General features: G+C 41.7%; 1 protein-coding gene across 6 annotated transcripts in view; it reads right to left on the bottom strand.

Annotated features, from left to right (window-relative positions):
* NPAS2 (neuronal PAS domain protein 2) overlaps window positions 1-20,193 on the bottom strand; it is a 149,941-nt gene that overhangs the window by 98,449 nt on the left and 31,299 nt on the right. For 5 of the 6 annotated variants that reach the window (XM_040336443.1, XM_040336439.1, XM_040336440.1 and 2 more), the window contains exons 2-3: window positions 3,338-3,391; window positions 2,658-2,806 (exon numbers count right to left, since the gene is read on the bottom strand). In XM_040336443.1, the coding sequence (XP_040192377.1) occupies window positions 2,658-2,806; window positions 3,338-3,391 (203 nt within the window). Of the gene's footprint in view, window positions 1-2,657; window positions 2,807-3,337; window positions 3,392-16,747; window positions 17,166-20,193 lie in introns of those variants that run through there. The other variant, XM_040336442.1, reaches the window with a different exon arrangement.

A 20,193-nucleotide genomic window follows, 5' to 3' on the forward strand; every position in this document is an offset into this window, starting at 1 on the left:
AGAACTAAGGAGGCAACAGAACAACTCCTCCCTGATCATCAAACACTCTAAAAAACATGAACTAATCCTTCGTCAAATGCATCCTACTGAACCCCCACCCTCCAAACTCCCCCCATTCATACGAATGCCAAATCAGTCCCCCACAGATCGACACCACAGATACAGGGACATTTTTCCTTCCAGTGACACCACAAATGCAGGGATGTTTTTATCTTCCAGTGACACCACTGACGGAGGAGCATTGTTTTCTTTTAGTGACACTACCAATGCATTGTTTTTTTTTCCTTCCAGTGACAACACAGAAGCAGGGGCATTCTCCTTCTAGTGAAACCACCAACGCATAAGCTATTTTTTGACTTTACTGACACATGAATATTTTTCCTTTAATGACACCACCAGTACAGTGGCGTTTATTCCTTCTAGTTATACTGCGGTTGCAGGGGCATTTTTCCTTTCAATCACACCACCGATGCAGGGGTATTCTTTCTTTTCAGTGACACCACCAATGCAGGAGCATTTTTTTTTCCAGTTACACCACCAACGCAAGGGCTTTTTTTCCCCTCCAGTGACAACACATGCCACAGGGACATTGTTCCCTTTTAGTGTCACCACAGATGCAGGGGCTTTTAGTGTCACCACAGATGCAGGGGCATTTCTTTCTTCAAGTGACACTACCAACATCGGCATATTTCCTCACACTGATGCCAGGGCATTTCTTTCTATATCACTATTAGCTCCACATTTTACTGCAGGATAGAATGTGTACTGCTATCACACTCCTATGTTATATGTTTTTAATTGTAGCAGGCTATGTACACCCCCTACCCAAATTATGGAGGGGAGGAAGCACAGTTTGACAGCTTAACCTTGGGCATTGGATGACCTTGTCCCAGCACTGGATCAGCTTTAAATGAACTGCATATTGCTAAAGTTATTGTTTTTCTAAATTATATTTAGGTAATTTTAACTATACCATTCTGATTGTGTCTGTTATATATTTAAAACACTACTAAAAGATAAAAAAAAGTAAAACAAAAAACAAAATGAGGAAATAGGTAACTATGTGAGTTTCAACCACACAGGTAACTCCACAAATCTTCTAAAGCTATACAATTCACCAATAGACCAAGAGTGCTTAGTTATTGCTGATGTCTGAGAGGTACCCTAATGAACACTGATAATTTTAATATCAAAAGGGAATTAGATAAATCCACATTTCTTAAATGGTAACAGTTTTGCTGAGAGTTTAAATAATGCTGTTTCAGGCTCTGTTGCTGCTATAACCAAAATCTTAGGCATTTGGTCATGTGATCTGCTTACCAAATGTTTCGATTTTTGGTTACAAAAGTAGTACTGCTTGGAACAGAGACTGACAATTTTCTTTTATCAGAAAAACCTTCCACCCTATATATACAGGACATACTTGTCCTGCTTAAACAGGAAATTCAGTAAACAATCAGAAACCAATGAGAAATTATCACCAACTACATTAAACTGAAATGTATTGCTTTTAGTTAATGTATCTGCACATAAAATTGCATGCCTGCACAAGATAACAGCTACTGTATATGATTTGGCCTATTTCCCTGTCCAAACCACTATTGTCCCTTGTGGGGTAAGGCCTTGTACACACGACCGAACATGTCCACTGAAACTGGTCCGTCAGACCAGTTTCCGCGGACATGTCCGACCGTGTGTAGGGCCTACCGGACAGTTTCCCGGCCTAGCGGACAGGTTTGCAGCGGAAAGCCTGTCCGTCGGTTAGTACGACTCATCGGACATGTCCGCTGGCCCGAAATCCCGCGCATGCGTTGAATTGATTTGACGCATGCATGGAAGCATTGACCTTCCGTGTCCGCGGACCGTTTTCATCGGACATGTCTGCTCGTCTGTACAAGGCCTAAGAGGTAGCTTCTGCTGGTACCACTTTTCTTCTCTTCGTTCTCTCCGCATTCGCGGACGAAGCAAAATGTTGATGTTTATGGCTGCATTGCCTGATCCTGCTGTTTAAGGGTGCCCGCATGCCTGACCACACTCTTAAGTCTAAAGGCAACTTTAGTCTTTACTGCCCACATGTACTAGCACAAAAAGATAACTTTACCTTTTACTTTTTATCTCTGCAATATATCTCTCCAACATCAGTGCCTGACCTCACAAATGCACTTCTGGAAGAATGGTCAAACATTCCATAGACACACTCCTAAACCTTGTGGACAGGCTTCCTGTGAGGCCCCGTACACACGGCCGAGGAACTCGACGTGCCAAACACATCGAGTTCCTCGGCCAGTTCAGCCCTGAAGCCGCCGAGGAGCTCGGCGGGTCGAGAGCTCCCATAGAACAACGAGGAAATAGAGAGCATGTTCTCTATTTCCTTGCCGAGGTCCTCGTCGGCTTCCTCGGCGAAATTGTACACACGGCCGGGTTTCTCGGCAGAATTCAGCCAGAAACTCAGTCGGAAGCTGAATTCTGCCGAGGAAACTGGTCGTGTGTACGGGGCCGAAGAGTTGAAGCTGTTATAGCTGCAAAGAGTGGGCCAACTCAATATTGAACCCTACGGAGTAACACTAGGATGTCATTAAAGTTTGTGTGCGTGTAAAGGAAAGCGTTCCAATATTTTTGGTAATATAGTGTATATATTACCATCACCAGTCATTTACCATTGTGCTTTTGTAGGAAGTCAATAACTTTTTCCAGCACGGTGGTTTTGTCCATCTTGTGGGTGTTTCCAGGCAGCATGGTGCTAAGTTCTTTGATAAGAACATTGAACTGGTCCCGTCTCTTTTTTTCTGATCTGTTACGTGAAGCCCTAAAGTTTGTAAAAAGAAAAGGTAATCACAATTTAACATAACTGACCTAATTTGAAAAAATAACTATCTGTGTTGCCAACTGTAAGAAATGAATGTGAAAATTCTTAGTTATATTTTCAAAAGTGCAGCGGACAAATAAAACCAGATTGTAACTGGTTGTTATGAACATCCACACTTCTTTCAAACCCTTTTAATTAATACTCAGAGAGATAATGACCATATATGATCACATATAACAGAAAGTTAGATCATAGGAACCCCCTATCCAACAATACAAAGACTGGTCCATATAATAGATAACTGAAGACTCAACACTGCATTATGGGTAGGAAGTATGTGCCTATGTTCTGACTTTTAGTAAATTGGTATTTTCTTAGGACATTTAAGGAGTTCCTGAGAAGCTCTGCATGGTCAGACTGAAAAATATCAACTGTACTGGCACATTAACAAAGCCTTTGAATGAATGCCTATTTTGTATTAAACTTGCTAATGACAGGTTTGCTTTGACACTATAAATATGTCTACCTTACCTCTTTGCCCTATCCTTCTCATCTTCATCCATTAGCTTCTCTATGCAGCTATTCCTGTGAAGAGAGAAAAAAGTTGAAGCTAACTTGGAAAACACACTCAGACTTTGCTTTTCGTGTGATTTAAAATGAGTCATTGTTATTTTTATGGAACTGAATTCCCTGGCAAACCATCAAATGTTTCATATTAAACCTTGGGCACCCATTTTAATAGGAAAGCGGCTATGGAAATTACAGTAAAACCTTGGTTTGCAAGCATAATTCGATCCAGAAACATGTTTGTAATCCAAAGCACTTGTATATCAAAGCATTTTTTTACAGGGTATAAAAGAGAAGAGAGGCGCCTCTAAGTGTAGCAATAAGTTGCTAAATGTTGTACCTTCATTAAATGTAACCATATTGCTACACTTAGAGGCTCCTCTCTTCTTTATTCATACTCAGTTGTGACATGACGCTACTCTTATATCAAGACATCGCTTGTATATCAAGGCAAAATTTATTAAAACATTTTGCTTGTCTTGCAAAACGCTCTCAAACTAAGTTACTCTCAAACCAAGGTTTTACTGTACTGTTAAAATCAACAATGAAGGCTGTTCCTATTATCTCCCTATTTTATCACATATGACAATTTTCCCAAAAACTAAAAGGAAAATTATACAGCTCTCCTTTTATGTTATGTTGTTTTTTTTCTCTTTAAGCCATACTACTCCTGTCAAGAATTCTTGATCTTGGGTACCGAACCTCTAGGCCTGGTTCCCACCTATGCATTTTTTAGTGTGTTTTCAGTTTTGCAGAAACACACTACAGTCCATTTAACATGGTTTTATATGAGTTTAATATGGGTCACGTTGGATTTGATTGGATTAAATACTTATAGAGCGCCGAATGCGAGTTGTGAAACTCGCGTCTAAGCGCTTACCAACAAGCTGGGGGTATCCAGTTCCCAGGAGCAAAAAGAAGAAACTAGGACATCTAAGTAAAAGAGGGGAACAGACAAGAAATAAACAGAAATATAAAAAGAAGAGGGGGGGAGGTGTCGGGGCACAAAAAGCCTATCCCTACTCCCTGACCATGGACCGCAGCCTGGGATTAAGGCAGCGTCCTGCTAAGGGCTTGGAAGGCCAAGTCTCTATCTGTAGGCTTGTGAAAAAAGAAGTGTTTTCAAGCCCTTACGGAAGGCCATCAAGGAGGCATCTATATATTTTATGAAAAGGGCCAGGGACTTTTTTCTGGTTATTGATTCTGTATACCTCAATGGATCAAAAACGTGTATTGAAAAACGCACCTGGATTATTCAAATTGCAACATGCATAGGTGTGAACTAGGCCTGAATGAAAGTGGCATGTTTGATCAGCTTTTCTTACATCGTATCATTTACAAGAAAAAAGATAAAGGACAAACCTTACTCCCGTTTCACCTGTGGTTTCATGCTTTACCAAGGCTGTTTCTCAACCATAATTAGCAACAAGGCGAGGGTACTTATGTGAAATGGCCTTTGAATGGATTTCTTGTGTTTTCTATTGATTGAACATTGATGAAAAAAGTGCCAAAAAAACACAAAAAAAAACAGGCTAACAGTGCCCCCTTTCGCTACATGATGTGTACTATGTTTAAGACCCCTTTCACACTGATGCCCATTGATTTCAATGGGAAGGGGCGCTTTAGGAGCAGTGTGTACATACTGCTTCTAAAGCGACTCAAAGATGCTGCTTGCAGGACATTTTTTGACGTCCTGCCAGCGCAGTGCCCCAGTGTGAAAGCACTCGGGCTTTCACACAGAGATTGCAGAGGAGGCATTTTCATGCGCTTTACAGGCGCTATTTGTAGCGCTAAAGCACCTGAAACGCCTCCAGTGAGAAAGGGGTCTAATAGCCAGTGAGCCACAGAGGTGGAAATGTGGTACAGCTGTCATGGAGCCTGTTCCTTTTTACTTAATAGACACATTCCAAAGCATTTTTAAATCATGTTCCAGTGATTTTGATTTATTAGGATTAATGATTATTTGATGTCATATGCAATATATTACAAAATGAGGCTTACAAGATTGGCTGCTGTGGGCAACCTGTCTCTAGGGCTGGCTGCAAAAACAGTAATACAACTAAACAAGTATCAAAACAATTTACTGTGATTTACAAGCCTCAAAACATAAAACTTTTTTTTACCTTTCCTGACTGAGACAAATTCTCTTTTACTTGTGTCTCATATACTACCCGTCCCAGGAAGGATTTCAGCAACAGAGGAAGTGTTGTCAATCTTTAAAGTACTGTGCAGCATTAGGTACAGCCAGGTGCTCACTGATAAGCTATAGCCTTGTGAATCAGCAGTGACAATGCTAAAAGTCACACTCCCTTTTTGATTCCTTGGTAGTGCAAAGAAGCACAGCTTATATGAGTGTGGCAACTCTGCTCTAAGTTTAGGAGCAGTGTAGTACTGTTGCCATTCTATTACAATAAGCTGCAATGGGTGGACTTTACTGGCAGGCTTAACAGGTAGTTATCAGACTTTTGCAGGGGGGCCATGAGACAACTGTAAGTCAGATGCATCTTTAATAAAGTGCTGTAGAACATATCTGTTTTAATGGGAGGCAATAACTGATAGTTGATTGCTTGCCATGCCTATTTAAAAGAGAAGTATGGCCAACTCTTTTTTGGCCATACTTTTCTTCTGAGTCACAGGAGCGCACTTACCCTCCTGTGATCCAGAATCTGCTGATCACAGAGCCCCTCCAGGCCCTGGAAGGATTCTGACAGTTGCTTCCACCACCCCCACAGCCTGCTGAGGAAGAGCAGAGCAGAGAGGACCAAGAACTAAGTGATCAGCGGTCATGTGATCGCTCAGTTCCCAAGCTTGGAGTCTGTGGGGGACAGCTGCCACATCACACCGATGCTGCAGCATGGAGGTGAGTAGGTATGTTTGTTGTTTTCTATTCTCACACTTCTACTTTAATTTCTTCAGTACTTTCTGTGTTTGAACTTTTCTCTTGCTACATGATTGTTCCAGAAGAAAGTACTGAAGGCAGCAAATCAGTATGACAGTCAACTAGCATTTAACAGGGATATCAGCAATGACAGCCTGCACACATTTCAGCACAAGTTACTTTAAATCCCAATTGAACTTTCAGTTTAGATCAGCTAAATACATTCAAGCTGGCATAAAATAGGTGTTCATCTTCTTTAGCATGCAGCCACAGAGCATAAGTGCCTGTCTACTGCCAGCATGCTGTAGCAGCAGCAGCTGGTTCCCTCACTTAGAAGCGCTTAGAAGATAAACAAGGTCAACTGTGAGCTGTTATCTTTATATCTCTGAGGCCTCGTACACACGACCGAGTTTCTCGGCAAAAACCAGCAAGAAGCTTGCTGGGTTTTTTTTTTTTTGCCGAGGAAACCGGTCGTGTGTACACTTTTCGCCAAGGAAACCAACGAGGATCTCGTTGGGCCAAAAAGAGAACATGTTCTCTATTTCCTTGACGGGAATGGGAAAATTTTGCTCTCCGAGATCCTCGGCGGCTTCACAAGGAACTCGACGAGCAAAACGATGTGTTTCGCCCGTCGAGTTCCTCGGACGTGTGTACGAGGCCTGACAGGGAGCACACTCACTAGCAGTGGTGTATCCAGGGTATGGCACATTTGGCAAGTGCCATGGGCGCCACATGAAGGGGGCGCTTCAGAGGGGGCCATGCCCCCCCCAACATTATCCTGTGCCCTCCCAATAAATGAAACTGACCCTGAGAGCATTGGTGTGCACAACTCAGGGCCGATAATAGGCAGAAATAGGAATAATTTCACCACTTTCAGATGCAGGCGGAGTGATCCACCGCACTGCGGCTCCCGACAATTAAAATAAAGTCCCGGCCCCCTGTATATCAATACGCTGAGGCAGGCTAGGGCTTTAATTTAATTGTCGGGAGCCGCAGTGCGGTAGATCACTCCGCCTGCATTTGAAAGTGAAAGTGATAGTGTCCCACACGGTGCGGTCCATTGCCCAGCTCGGTACTCATGAGAAAGGGACACCACCGATCCCTGGCTCTCGGCTCACTTAGGAGAATGCTGCAGAAGGTGCACTGATAATTTAAACAACCCTTAATGATTTAAAGGTATAGCACATTTAAAAAATACAACTATGTATTTTGATCATAGATAATGGCTGGCTACACTGACATACAGTGTTAACAGGGCAGCCAGTCATTGTACATGATCACTGCCATAGCAATACAATGTCACCAGTCACAGTGTCGTCAATCATCACCACACCAGTTCCAGTCTCACCATAAGGCCTCATTCATATGTGCGGTGCTTTCTGAGTGATTGCTCTTCAGAGAGCATTTGATAGGCAATGATGAGGTATTGTGTCACCTTTTCACTGAACAAGCACCCCTATACACTTGAATGAGTCGAATGCTATGTCTGCTGAAAGCGACAGGGGATATAATTCCTGTCATGGCGGTGGAGAAAAGCATTGCAGCCAAAGCATGTGTACAGCTCCGACTGCTGAAGTAAAAGGGGAGCGAATCCTAATAGTGCAGCCAGTCAAAGTATCCCCAATCACAACCACATCAGTCCCAGTGTCACTGTAAGGTTTCTTTCACCTGTGTGGAGAAAGAATGGAGAGGCACACACTGCAAGAAGCTAGAAGTCCAGTGTGAAGTTTCTACAGTCTGTGTTGATTTGGGGAGCTATATAATCTGCTGGTGTTGGTCCACTGTGCTTCATTAAGTCCAGGGTTCTACGCTGCCATCTACCAGGAAATTTTGGAGCACTTCATGCTTCCTTCCACAGACAAGCTCTATGGGGATGCTGACTTCATTTTCCAGCAGGACTTGGCACCTGCCCACACTGCCAAAAGCACCAAAACCTGGTTCAATGACCGTGGGATTACTGTGCTTTGCCAGCAAACTCGCCTGACCTGAACCCCATAGAGAATCTATGGGGCATAGCCAAGAGAAAGATGAGAGACATGAGACCGAACAATGCAGAAGAGCTGAAGGCTGCTATTGAAGCATCCTGGTCTTCCATAACACCTCAGCAGTGCCACAGGCTGATCGCTTCCATGCCACGCCGCATTGAGGCAGTAATTGCTGCAAAAGGGGCCCAAACCAAGTACTGAGTACATATGCATGCTTATACTTTTCAGAGGTCCGATGTTCTTGTATGTACAATCCATGTTTTATTGATTGCATGTACTAGTCTAATTTGGGGTTTTCATGAGCTGTAAGCCATAATCATCACAATTATGACAAATCACGACTTGAACTATCTTGCTCATATATTAGTTTCACCTTTTAAGTTGCATTAGTGAAATAAATGAACTTTTGCATGATATTCTAATTTTTCAACTATCACCTGTATATATATATATATATATATATATATATATATATATATATATATATACAGTATCTCACAAAAGAGAGTACACCCCTCACATTTTTGTAAATATTTTATTATAACTTTTAATGTGACAACACTGAAGAAATTAAACTTTGCTACAATGTAATGTAGTGAGTGTACAGCTAGCTCACAGTGTACATTTGCTGTCCCCTCAAAATAACTCAACACACAGCTATTAATGTCTAAACCGCTGGCAACAAAAGTGAGTACACCCCTAAGTGAAAATGTACTCACTTTTGTGAGATACTGTATGTGTAATGTGCATAGAGCAGTGCACATGACATAGTTACATAGTTACATAGTTACATAGTTAGTCAGGTTGAAAAAAGACACAAGTCCATCCAGTTCAACCACAAAAAATAAAAAAACAAAATAAAAAACACAGTAAAATCCTATACACCCAACTCCATACCCACAGTTGATCCAGAGGAAGGCAAAAAACCCCAGCAGAGCATGATCCAATTTGCTACAGCAGGGGAAAAAATTCCTTCCTGATCCCCCGAGAGGCAATCGGATTTACCCTGGATCAACTTTACCTACAAATCTTAGTACTCAGTTATATTCTGTACATTTAGGAAAGAATCCAGGCCTTTCTTAAAGCAATCTACTGAGCTGGCCAGAACCACCTCTGGAGGGAGTCTGTTCCACATTTTCACAGCTCTTACTGTGAAAAAACCTTTCCGTATTTGGAGGTGAAATCTCTTTTCCTCTAGACGTAAAGAGTGCCCCCTTGTCCTCAGTGTTGACCGTAAAGTGAATAACTCAACACCAAGTTCACTGTATGGACCTCTTATATATTTGTACATGTTGATCATATCCCCCCTTATTCTCCTCTTCTCAAGAGTGAATAAATTCAGTTCCTCTAATCTTTCCTCATAGCTGAGCTCCTCCATGCCTCTTATCAGTTTGGTTGCCCTTCTCTGCACTTTCTCCAGTTCTCCGATGTCCTTTTTGAGAACTGGTGCCCAAAACTGAACTGCATATTCCAGATGAGGTCTTACTAATGATTTGTACAGGGGCAAAATTATATCTCTGTCTCTGGAGTCCATACCTCTCTTAATACAAGAAAGGACTTTGCTCGCTTTGGAAACCGCAGCTTGGCATTGCATGCCATTATTGAGCTTATGATCAACTAAAACCCCCAGATCCTTCTCCACTACAGATCCCCCCAGTTGTATGATGCATGCATATTCTTAGCCCCCAAGTGCATAACTGACCACAATTAACATACATTGCTCATTCCAAAGAAAAGAAATACGGGGAAAAGAAGAACTTCAGGAACTTAGGGAAAATGTTATAAGGAGGCAAAAAATACAGTAAGAAATAATTTCATAAAAAATTGATTACAGGGTTTAAAAACCACTTGCCGACCAGCCGCCATTGTATCGTTATATGGCGGCAGGTCATCACAATCCCACGAACCGTCTTAGCTGTACGTTGGTCCCTTTAAGCGTGATAGCCTCCGGCGGTGCGTGCGTGCCCACTGCATCGCGGGGGTGCCGATGCTCGTGACCAGTGATCGCGATGACCGCCGGCCACGAATGATCGCGGGCACAAGAGGTAGAACAGGGACGTGTGTGTGTAAACACACACATCCTTGTTCTGTTCTGTGAGGAAAGACAGATTGTGAGTTCCGAATAGCTAGGAACCATGATCTGTCATTTCCTCTAGGTCAGTCCCCTCCCCCTACAGTTAGAAACACACTAGGGAACACAATTAACCCCTTGATTGCCCCTAGAATTAACCCCTTACCTGCCAGTGACATTTTTACAGTAATCAGTGCATTTTTATAGCACTGATTACTGTATAAATGCCAATGGTCCCAAAAACTTGTCAAAAGTGTCCGAGGTGTCCGCCATAATGTTGCAGTCCAGATAAAAATTCCAGATCGTGGCCATTACTAGTAAAAAAATAATAATAATAAAAATGCTATAAATCTATCCCCTATTTTGTAGACGCTATAACTTTAGTGCAAACCAATCTATATACCCTTATTGAAATTCGTTTTTACCAAAAATATGTAGAACACATATCGACCTAAACTGAGAAAAAATTGCTTTTTTTTTTAAAAAAAATGGGGATATTTATTATAGCAAAAACTACAAAATATTGTGTTATTTTTTTCAAAACTTTTTTTGTTTATAGCGCAAAAAATTAAAATTGCAGAGATGATCAAATACCACCAAAAGAAAGCTCTATTTCTGGGGGGGGAAAAGACATCAATTGTGTTTGGGTACAGCGTCACACGACCGCGCAATTGGGAGTTAAAGCGATGCAGTGCCAAATCGCAAAAATTGGCCCGGTCATTGGGCAGCCCAATGGTTAAGAAGTGGATTAAGTAGTGGATATGTTTGGATTATTTTTGGAGTATAAGAATATACAGAAGTACAATGTAATATACGTTAAAAAAAGGCATGATAAAAATCAACCCAGTAGCTGTAGCAAGTTTGATCAGGACAATGCAATCTGTTGAAAGTAAAGGAACAGGCCCGGATTCAGAAAGGAGTTACGTCGGCGTATCTCCAGATACGCCGTCGTAACTCTGAGTGTGAGGCGTCGCATCTCTGCAGCTGATTCATAGAATCAGATACGCCTCACTGTTGCCTAGATACGAGCCGCGTAAGTATCCTACGCCGTCGTATCTTGGAGTGCATATTTACACTGGCCGCTAGGGGCGCTTCCGTCGATTTACGCGTAGAATATGCAAATGAGCTAGATACGCTGATTCAGAAACGTACGTGCGCCCGGCGCATTGATTTACGTCGTTTACGTAAGGCTTTTTCCGGCGTAAAGTTACCCCTGCTATATGAGGCGTAGCCAATGTTAAGTATGGACGTTGGGACAGCGTTGAATTTTGCGTCGTTTGCGTCTCCAGATACGCCGTCGTAACTCTGAGTCCGAGCCGTCGTATCTAGGCGCCTGATTCTTAGATTTGTTTTAGATCCGACCGGTGTAAGTCTCTTACGCCATTGTATCTTAACTGCATATTTACGCTGGCCGCTAGGGGCGTGTACGCTGATTTACGCCTAGAAATATGTAAATCACCTAGATACGCGAATTCACGAACGTACGCCCGGCCGACGCAGTACAGATACGCCGTTTACGTTAGTCTTTTCCCGGCGTAAAGTTACCCCTGCTATATGAGGCGTAGATGCGGCGTACCAATGTTAAGTATGGACGTCGTTCCCGTGTCGAATTTTGAAAATTTTACGTTGTTTGCGTAAGTCGTTCGCGAATAGGGCTGGGCGTCATTTACGTTCACGTCGAAAGCATTGGCTTCTTGCGGGTTAATTTGGAGCATGCGCACTGGGATACTTTCACGGACAGCGCATGCGCCGTTCGTAAAAAGCGTCATTTACGTGGGGTCACAGTAAATTTACATAACACATGCCCACATCTACCACATTTAAATTAGGTGGGCTTACGCCGGCCTATTTACACCAAGCCGCCGCAACTTTCGTTTGAGAATACGGCACTTGCCTGTCAAAGTTGCGGAGGCGTAACGTAAACAGGATACGTTACGCCCGTACAAAGATACGCCATTCTACGTGAATCCGGGCCTGTGCCTTTAAAGATGGAACACTGAAAAATGGGAATGTTCTCACCATGTAGTGGAAATTTTCGTCTGTGAGAAACATTATACCACCAGTAGTGGTAGAGAAATGGCATTTATATGATCTAAGGCAACACCTAGCAGAATATATAACAATGGACACATTATTAGGGATACATTTACTTTATATTAAGAATTACCAACATTGTGGATATAAAGAAACTTTCTCTGCAGAGAAATTCTAAATGAGAGATAACCACTGTGGAAGGCTTATTTTTGTCAGCTGTCAGTGGGCAATAGGACATTCATAGTATTATATGGATAGCTGTTAGGGAAGGAATTTGACTAGAGATAGAGGTGAGAGTAGGGACACTCCAAATTTGTGTGCTGTAAGACAGTTGTCATTTTAGGATATAATCCAAAGGTATGGTATATACAGTATTTGTTCTCTTTTTCAATTTTTTTTTCTTCAACAAATAATGTGTTTTTGAGATATTTTCGCTGGTGTGTGAGTGCATTTTTTAAATATAATTTCTATATAAGTCTTGAGGTCCTAGGATCATTATTTATTGAGGAATGCATTGCACCATTATACAGTAGTGTAAAACACAGTTATAGGTGTGGCGGCAATTATTTTTTATTTATTTATTTTCTTCTAAAATAGAAGGTGAGTCAAATACTGGTTTTGAGTTTCATGTTCTGAGAAGAAGACAGCAGAATAAAAATGAGCATGCGGTGAGGAAAAGAACTGCCATAGTTGCCAATGATAAACATGGTCATGCTCGTTTTCACAGAAATGCGTGCATGCGCACAAACCTGCGCATTAGTGCAGGTGTGCGCACTGGAGCACATTCACACACACCTGCTGCTAGGACTGGCGCCACACGCCCTATAAAAGGGCAGCAGCTGCAATGATAGTTTACTGGATGTTCTTCAGCTACCAGTACTCCTTTCTCCTGTGTATCCTGTATACCTTTGACCTACTGTTACTGACCCGGCTTGTCTCTGGACCCTCCTGCTGCTTGATTCCTGGTTTAACCCCCGGCCTGCTCTAAGGACTCTGCCTCTTCTGACCTCTTCTGACCTTTGGCTATTATTTCAACCACTTTAATATAATGTTAAAAATGGTACAGATCAGTAATTGTGGTCAAAACATAAGCCAGGAATCAGTAACCAAAGTGGGTAGTCAGACAGGCCAGTAATCAGGAAACCAGAGATCAACGTGGTTGGAGGCAGAAGAACAGGATCAGGAACCAAAGGGGATGGGCAAAGTCTTTCACAGGAACATAGCAGAGAACCTCCAGATATATTGACCAAGGCGAAGGCAGGAAAGGAAGGAACAAGGCAGTTTAAATATCCAGAAGGGGAAGTCTGTAGGCAGGACTGATGAGCACATAATGATAAGCAGGTGAGCCACTGAGGGATCAATGATTGCTGACAATTACCCAGGAGCTGAGCAGCCTGAGCACAGAGAAGGGAGCTGCTAAGAGCCCAGCCCTGACAGTGTGATAATGCACGCTGTCCCGGAAATTGCGCTGTGGACACAATCCATGCTGCAAGGTTGTGAGACGCCAGTAATCTGACTTATTCTTGGGAGGCAGTCACTTGTAGAATATGTTTGAAGGCAATGTTTTTTTATTACTGTTGTATTTTTTCCTGGTTAAAGATGTTTATTGAAGTTTCATGAATATGACAGTAAGCTTACAAACTTTCAATGAGATGAGCAGGAGAGCTATGAGAATCAGTTACAATCTGTAAGAATCGAGTAAAGCAAACAACATGGTATGACTATATTTGGATTTTAAAGTGATAATAGGAGAGAAAGGCATTGGAAAAGATCCATTATGTTGGTCCCTATGGGATGCCGAACGTACCTTCATTCCACCCCTAATGGGAATTAGACTTTTATTTTTAATAAATGTAAGTGTGTTACGGTACTGCACCATTGTGATCTCTGTGTGAGTGTTTTTTCAGAGGTATTACTACTTGGAGCAGAAATATCGAAGGAATGTTGGGAGCTAACCATATTAACAAAGCATTTTGTGGTGAACATCTTTGATGTGAGGCATTGAATTCTGGTGAGTAAGATAAACTACCCTTTGTGAGTGGCGATCACAGGCACTCCACAGTGGAAGACATCTTGTCGATTATTTGTGGACACTTCTTCAGGTTATTTGCTTCATTTCACTTTTTGCACTGCCATTTGAAGAGTATAGAAAGATTGAGTATATTTATGAAATATTGCAATTTGCGGCACAGCACAAAGCACTAGTCATACCTTGTGGTGCGTAACATTAAAACAAAGGGGAAGATGCATTAGCAACTCTCTCAAAATGAACAGGCTGCCTTAGAACAATGCATAAAATATTTCATGTTAAGGTGGGCATGCAATAACCTAATGCAAAAGATTGGAAAGAGGCCTTATTGGTTTTCTCAAGTTAATTTTAATCAATAACAGTTACATAGATAAATAAGTAAATACAAGTGTAGCGCCTGGTTACTTCCAAGTACCGGTGCTGTTTAAATTTAGAAGTGGGATCAGAGTGTTAATCGAGTGTTTAAAACAAGGTCTCTGTCTCAGCTTGGCTGTGCTGTGGGCTCATTCTGTTGTTCCTGGGGTGTTGTTCCACCCCAGGACAACAAGTGGCAACAGTGGAGTCGAGACTTGGGTGCTCTTTTCCAGCAGCCAATCAGGAGGGAGTTTCCTCGCTGGACATGCTGGGAGAGGGTATTTATGGGGCAGACGCCATTAAGTCTGGGTCATCTTCTTCTCCAAGTGCGACACCCACCTTTAGGGTGACTGCACCACTGCGCCCTGGCGCTATGGCCTACCTGGCTGGGGGGCGTGCTTGCCACGCGGTGTTCCTGGTTCCGGGGCCATGTTGGTCCGGATTATTTAAGCTGTGGCGGGAGCCCAGTGGTCGACTAGGTTCCCATTTCTGAAGATCCCAAGCGGTATAGCTGTTCGGTGGAGAGTCCATCTGAGGAGAGCCAATGAGAGGCTGGCAATCCAAAAGGATCTCGACAAACCACCGGGGATCAAGGTAGCCGGACACTGAAGGATTAATTACCTGTCAGTCAGTACCTGAGCGACTAGAAGAAGGAGATCCCGGCGTAATTCTTTCAAGGAGAATCGTTTCCGTAAGCACAATCAGTGAGGGCCTGGAGGGTCTGTGGCAGAGACTTTTCCTCAAGCTTCAAGTTCATTCCAGGAGGGTCTGTGGCAGAGACTTTTCCTAAAAAAGGTTTGAGTGATACTTTGGCTGCCAGGTCAGTGAGAGAGGCCTGTCTGGGTACACTAAGTCCACTCAGGCGCAGAAAGTGTTACAAGTGGGAGCAGGACCGTTTCCCTATACCACGCCTTAATCTGCTGTTCTCCTTCTCCCTTCAACTCTATCCTTTCACCACAAGTTTATTGTTTTTACCCAGTTGGGTAATAAAGAGCACAGAAAAGACACTTGTCGCGAAAATTCCATTACTATTGCTATATGCACCATACACCCCTAGGAATTCGGAGAGCCACGAGGTAAATGTGCCACCCAAAACAAACCAGCAGCTCCTCCGGGGGTAGTGCTACACAAGTAATATTTGTTTAAAGTTTATCTGATGGCAAAACATTTTTTGTTTGATGGCGTAGAAAATGGTTAAAACCCCTGTCAATTGTTTTTGCCATTGGTATACTGTTTGGGAAATCTTCTTTTACTTCCTGTCGAGTTGGCAGAAGAGAAACTTCCCTCAAAATGTGAGAAATCCTCCTGTGGACATTTGCTCCATCTCTATTTTTGTTCTGGGGACAGAGAATTTCCCTCATGTTTAGTCCCAGTGACAGTGGTCAGGAGAACAAATAGAGAAACTGACACAGGCACTTGAGCAATAAAAATCTGACAAAGCTTCTAACTCTGTACCACTCCATTCAAAACTGAATAAAAAACAAGTTTTTAACTATAGGTTTAGTTTAAGGCATAAAGAGAATTATAAAGTAAAGTGCACTGAATGTCCTGCTTTACATACAGTATATACAAAATTAAGGGAGACAATACAGTTACAATACTATAAAGAAAAACAAGAGTTTTAAGATATGTGAATTACTATATATACTGTACATGCTTTATACCTTTATAAATTATTCTTTAGCTGTACAATATATACATGCAATATATAGGTACACACATATAAGTACTGTGTAAATGCTCAGTGTAGAATAAAGTATTAGTTACATAGTTACATTGTTAGGTTAAAAAAAGACACGAGTTCAACCATAAAAATAAATAAAATAAAAAATATCATACACTCCCATATTGCAGATTTAAAAAAAAAATGTTTCTGTGTTATAAAATGTGTTAAAATGTGAAAAAGTGTTGCTACAACATTTAAACAGTGTTAACCAATAGTGAGGTCTGTAGACAGGTCAGCCTGCAAATGGTTCACATTTGTTACTGCTAATACTGAATAACTGGCAATAATGTCACAAACCTCTGGTGTCCTGGCCAGAAGAAGAAAGCCACCATTTTGTAGTGTCTTCTTATCACTTCAAAGAAGCGAGCGCTGTATGGCACAAGGCTGAATAATTTTAGTTTCATACATCAGAAATGTTTCTAATGTGCCCATCCTCTTTTGCCATGCTAAACTGGATTAGCCTGCTCTCAGCAAAACTAGGTCAGTTTAAGAACATTGTTGCACAGTGATGATGTAATTTCAGTAGTTTGCTAGCAGTCATATTTTATATAAGCCAACATATATGTTGATATTTAATAAATGTAAGTATTTCTGCTATTTTAGGGCTGGGGTAGGGGGTCGATATTACTTAAATTTACTTTGTCAACTACACTATATTTAAAAGGGAGCAAAGTCTTTACCAAGTAACTATAGACCTGATAGTTTAACTTCTATAGTTGGGGAAGATACTGGAGCGTTTAATAAAAGACCACATAGATGAGTTCTTGCTGGAAAAAAACTATTTAAGCAACAGACAGCATGGATTTATGAAAGACAGAAGTTGTCAGACAAACTTTTTATGAAGAGGTAAGTATAACCTTGGACAGAGGGGTGGCGGTGGACATGGTATACTTGGATTTTGCAAAAGTGTTCGATACAGTTCCCCACACACGGCTCATGTGTAAGGTAAAGTCTACAGGTTTGGAAATATCAGTTTGTAAATGGATAGAAAACTGGCTAAAAGACAGAATTCAGAGAGTAGTGATTTATGACTCTTACTCTGAATGGTTGAAGGTTATCAGTGGTGTACCCCAAGGTTCAGTGCTGGGACCCTTACTTTTTAATATCTTTATAAATGATATTGGGTCTGAGATCAAAAGTAACATTTCTGTCTTTGCAGATGACACCAAGCTATGGAGTGTAATAACGTCCTTACAGGATGTCTCCAATTTACAAGCCGACCTCAATGCTCTGTCTAATTGGGCAACTATGTGGCAGATGAGGTTTAATGTTGATAAATGTAAAGTTATGCACATGGGGGTAAGAATATTCATGCATCATACATACTAGGGGGAGTACAATTGGGGGGATCCGTAGTGGAGAAGGATCTCTGGGGGTTTTGGTAGATCATAAGCTCAATAATAACATGCAATGCCAAGCTGCGGTTTCCAAAGCGAGCAAAGTCCTTTCTTGTATTAAGAGAGGTATGGACACCAGAAAGAGAGAGAGATATAATTTTGCCCTTGTTCAAATCATTAGTAAGACCTCATCTGGAATATACAGTTCAGTTTTGGGCACCAGTTCTCAAAAAAGATATCGGGGAACTGGAGAAAGTGCAGAGAAGTGCAACCAAATTAATAAGAGGCATGGAGGAGCTCAGCTATGAGGAAAGATTAGAGGAACTGAATTTATTCACTCTTGAGAAGAGGAGAATAAGGGGGGATATGATCAACATGTACAAATATATAAGGGGTCCATATAGTGAACTTGGTGTTGAGCTATTTACTTTATGGTTAACACATATGACAAGGGGACACTCTTTACGTTTAGAGGAAAAAAGATTTATTCTCCAAATACGGAAAAGGTTTCTTCCCAGTAAGGGCTGTGAAAATGTGGAACAGACTCCCTCCAGAGGTGGTTCTGGCCAGCTCAGTAAAGTGCTTTAAAAAAGGCCTGGATTATTTCCTAAATGTACATAATATAACTGGGTACTGACATTTATAGGTAAAGTTGATCCGGGGAATATCTGATTGCCTCATGGGGGATCAGGAAGGAATTTTTTCCCCTGCTGTAGCAAATTGGATCATGCTTTGCTGGGGTTTTTTGCCTTCCTCTGGATCAACTGTGGGTATAGAATTGGGTATATGTGATTGTACGATATTATTACTATTTTATTTCTTATGGTTGAACTTGATGGACTTTTTTCAACCTGACTAACTATGTAACCTCTGCACCCCCATCCACAGCTTATCTTTCCCCCCTCCACATTTCGCTTTTGCACTAGTGTTGAGCGGAATACGCCATATTCGATTTCGCGATATATCACGAATATATAGCCGAATATTCGAGAAATATTCTCTAAAATCGAATATTCGTGATATTTTATCCAAATTAAATTTTTGCGAAATTTCGCTATTGCGAATGCGAAAATAATTGCGAAATTTCGACAAGTGCGGTAGGAGAACTCTGATTGGCTCATGCTGAAATCGAATATTCGTGATATATTATCGAATTTTCGCAAATGCGAATGCGAAAATGATTGCGGAATTTCGACAACTGTGATTGGCTCTGATGCAAAAGAAGGGCAGAGAAAATAATCGCGCAATATTCCTATTGCCGAATATTCGCATTGCGAATATTCGGCAATATAAAATGATCGCTTCAGCTACTCGGCCCAGTGTCTCTAATCATACCAGCAATGCTTTTAGACGTCGATGGAGATCACTTGGATGTGATCTGTTTTAAAAATAAAATTGAAAAAATAAGATTATTCGGAAAACAATATTGCGAAATTGCGCTAATGCGGAATGCGAAAATAATAGCGAAATTTTAACAACTGTGGTAGGAGAACTCTGATGCAAAAGAAAGGCGGAGAAAATAATTGCGCAATATTCCTATTGCCGAATATTCGCATTGCGAATATTCTGCAATATAAAATGATCGCTTCAGCTACTCGGCCCAGTGTCTCTAATCATACCAGCAATGCTTTTAGACGTCGATGGAGATCACTAGGATGTGATCTGTTTTAAAAATAAAATTGAAAAAATGCGAATATTCGGAATAGCGAATATTGGCCGCGAAATTCGATATATTCGCGAATATGCCATATTCGAGCCGAATATTCGCAATACGAATATTCGTGAGCAACACTATTTTGCACCCCTATCTACAGCTCACCCCAGTCCACAGCTGTAAACCTCTACAACCCCCTATCTTCCACCTGTACACCCCAAGCGCTCTTTTAACCCTGTACAAATCCCCCTGCCCACAGCTCTCACTTTGCACAATCTAACCCTCCCAGGAAGAATTTCAGAGCGCTTCACTCGGCTCCATGCTACACTGATCTGACAGACAGCTGCCTCTGGAATCCTCATTAATGCCGACAGTTGTGGCACCTGGACCTGATCCCAAGGCACCAATCAGTCAGCTGTGGGGCACATACTCTGGATGCTGGAGCTAGCATATAGAAGTCGGTGGAGGAAGTGAGTGGTATAGAAAACTTCCTTTATTGGGTTCTGTGTTATGTGACATGCTGCAGAGGAGAGGGCTGCCTGCGTTCTGGCAGAAAAAAAGCCCTGTTGTTAACTCTCACTTGGATGCTCTAAGCAGGCTAGACACTGAGCCATGAGGAGGTAGAAAAGAACAGTCAAAAGACTTGCGTAACAAAGTAATGAAACTTTTATAAAGATGGAAAAGGATATAAAAAGATACCTAAAGCCTTAAAGGGGTTGTAAAGGTTTGTTTTTTATTTTCTAAATAGGTTC

The sequence above is a fragment of the Rana temporaria genome, chromosome 2 (genome assembly GCF_905171775.1).
Source record: "Rana temporaria chromosome 2, aRanTem1.1, whole genome shotgun sequence".
NCBI classification, from domain to species: Eukaryota; Metazoa; Chordata; class Amphibia; order Anura; family Ranidae; genus Rana; species Rana temporaria.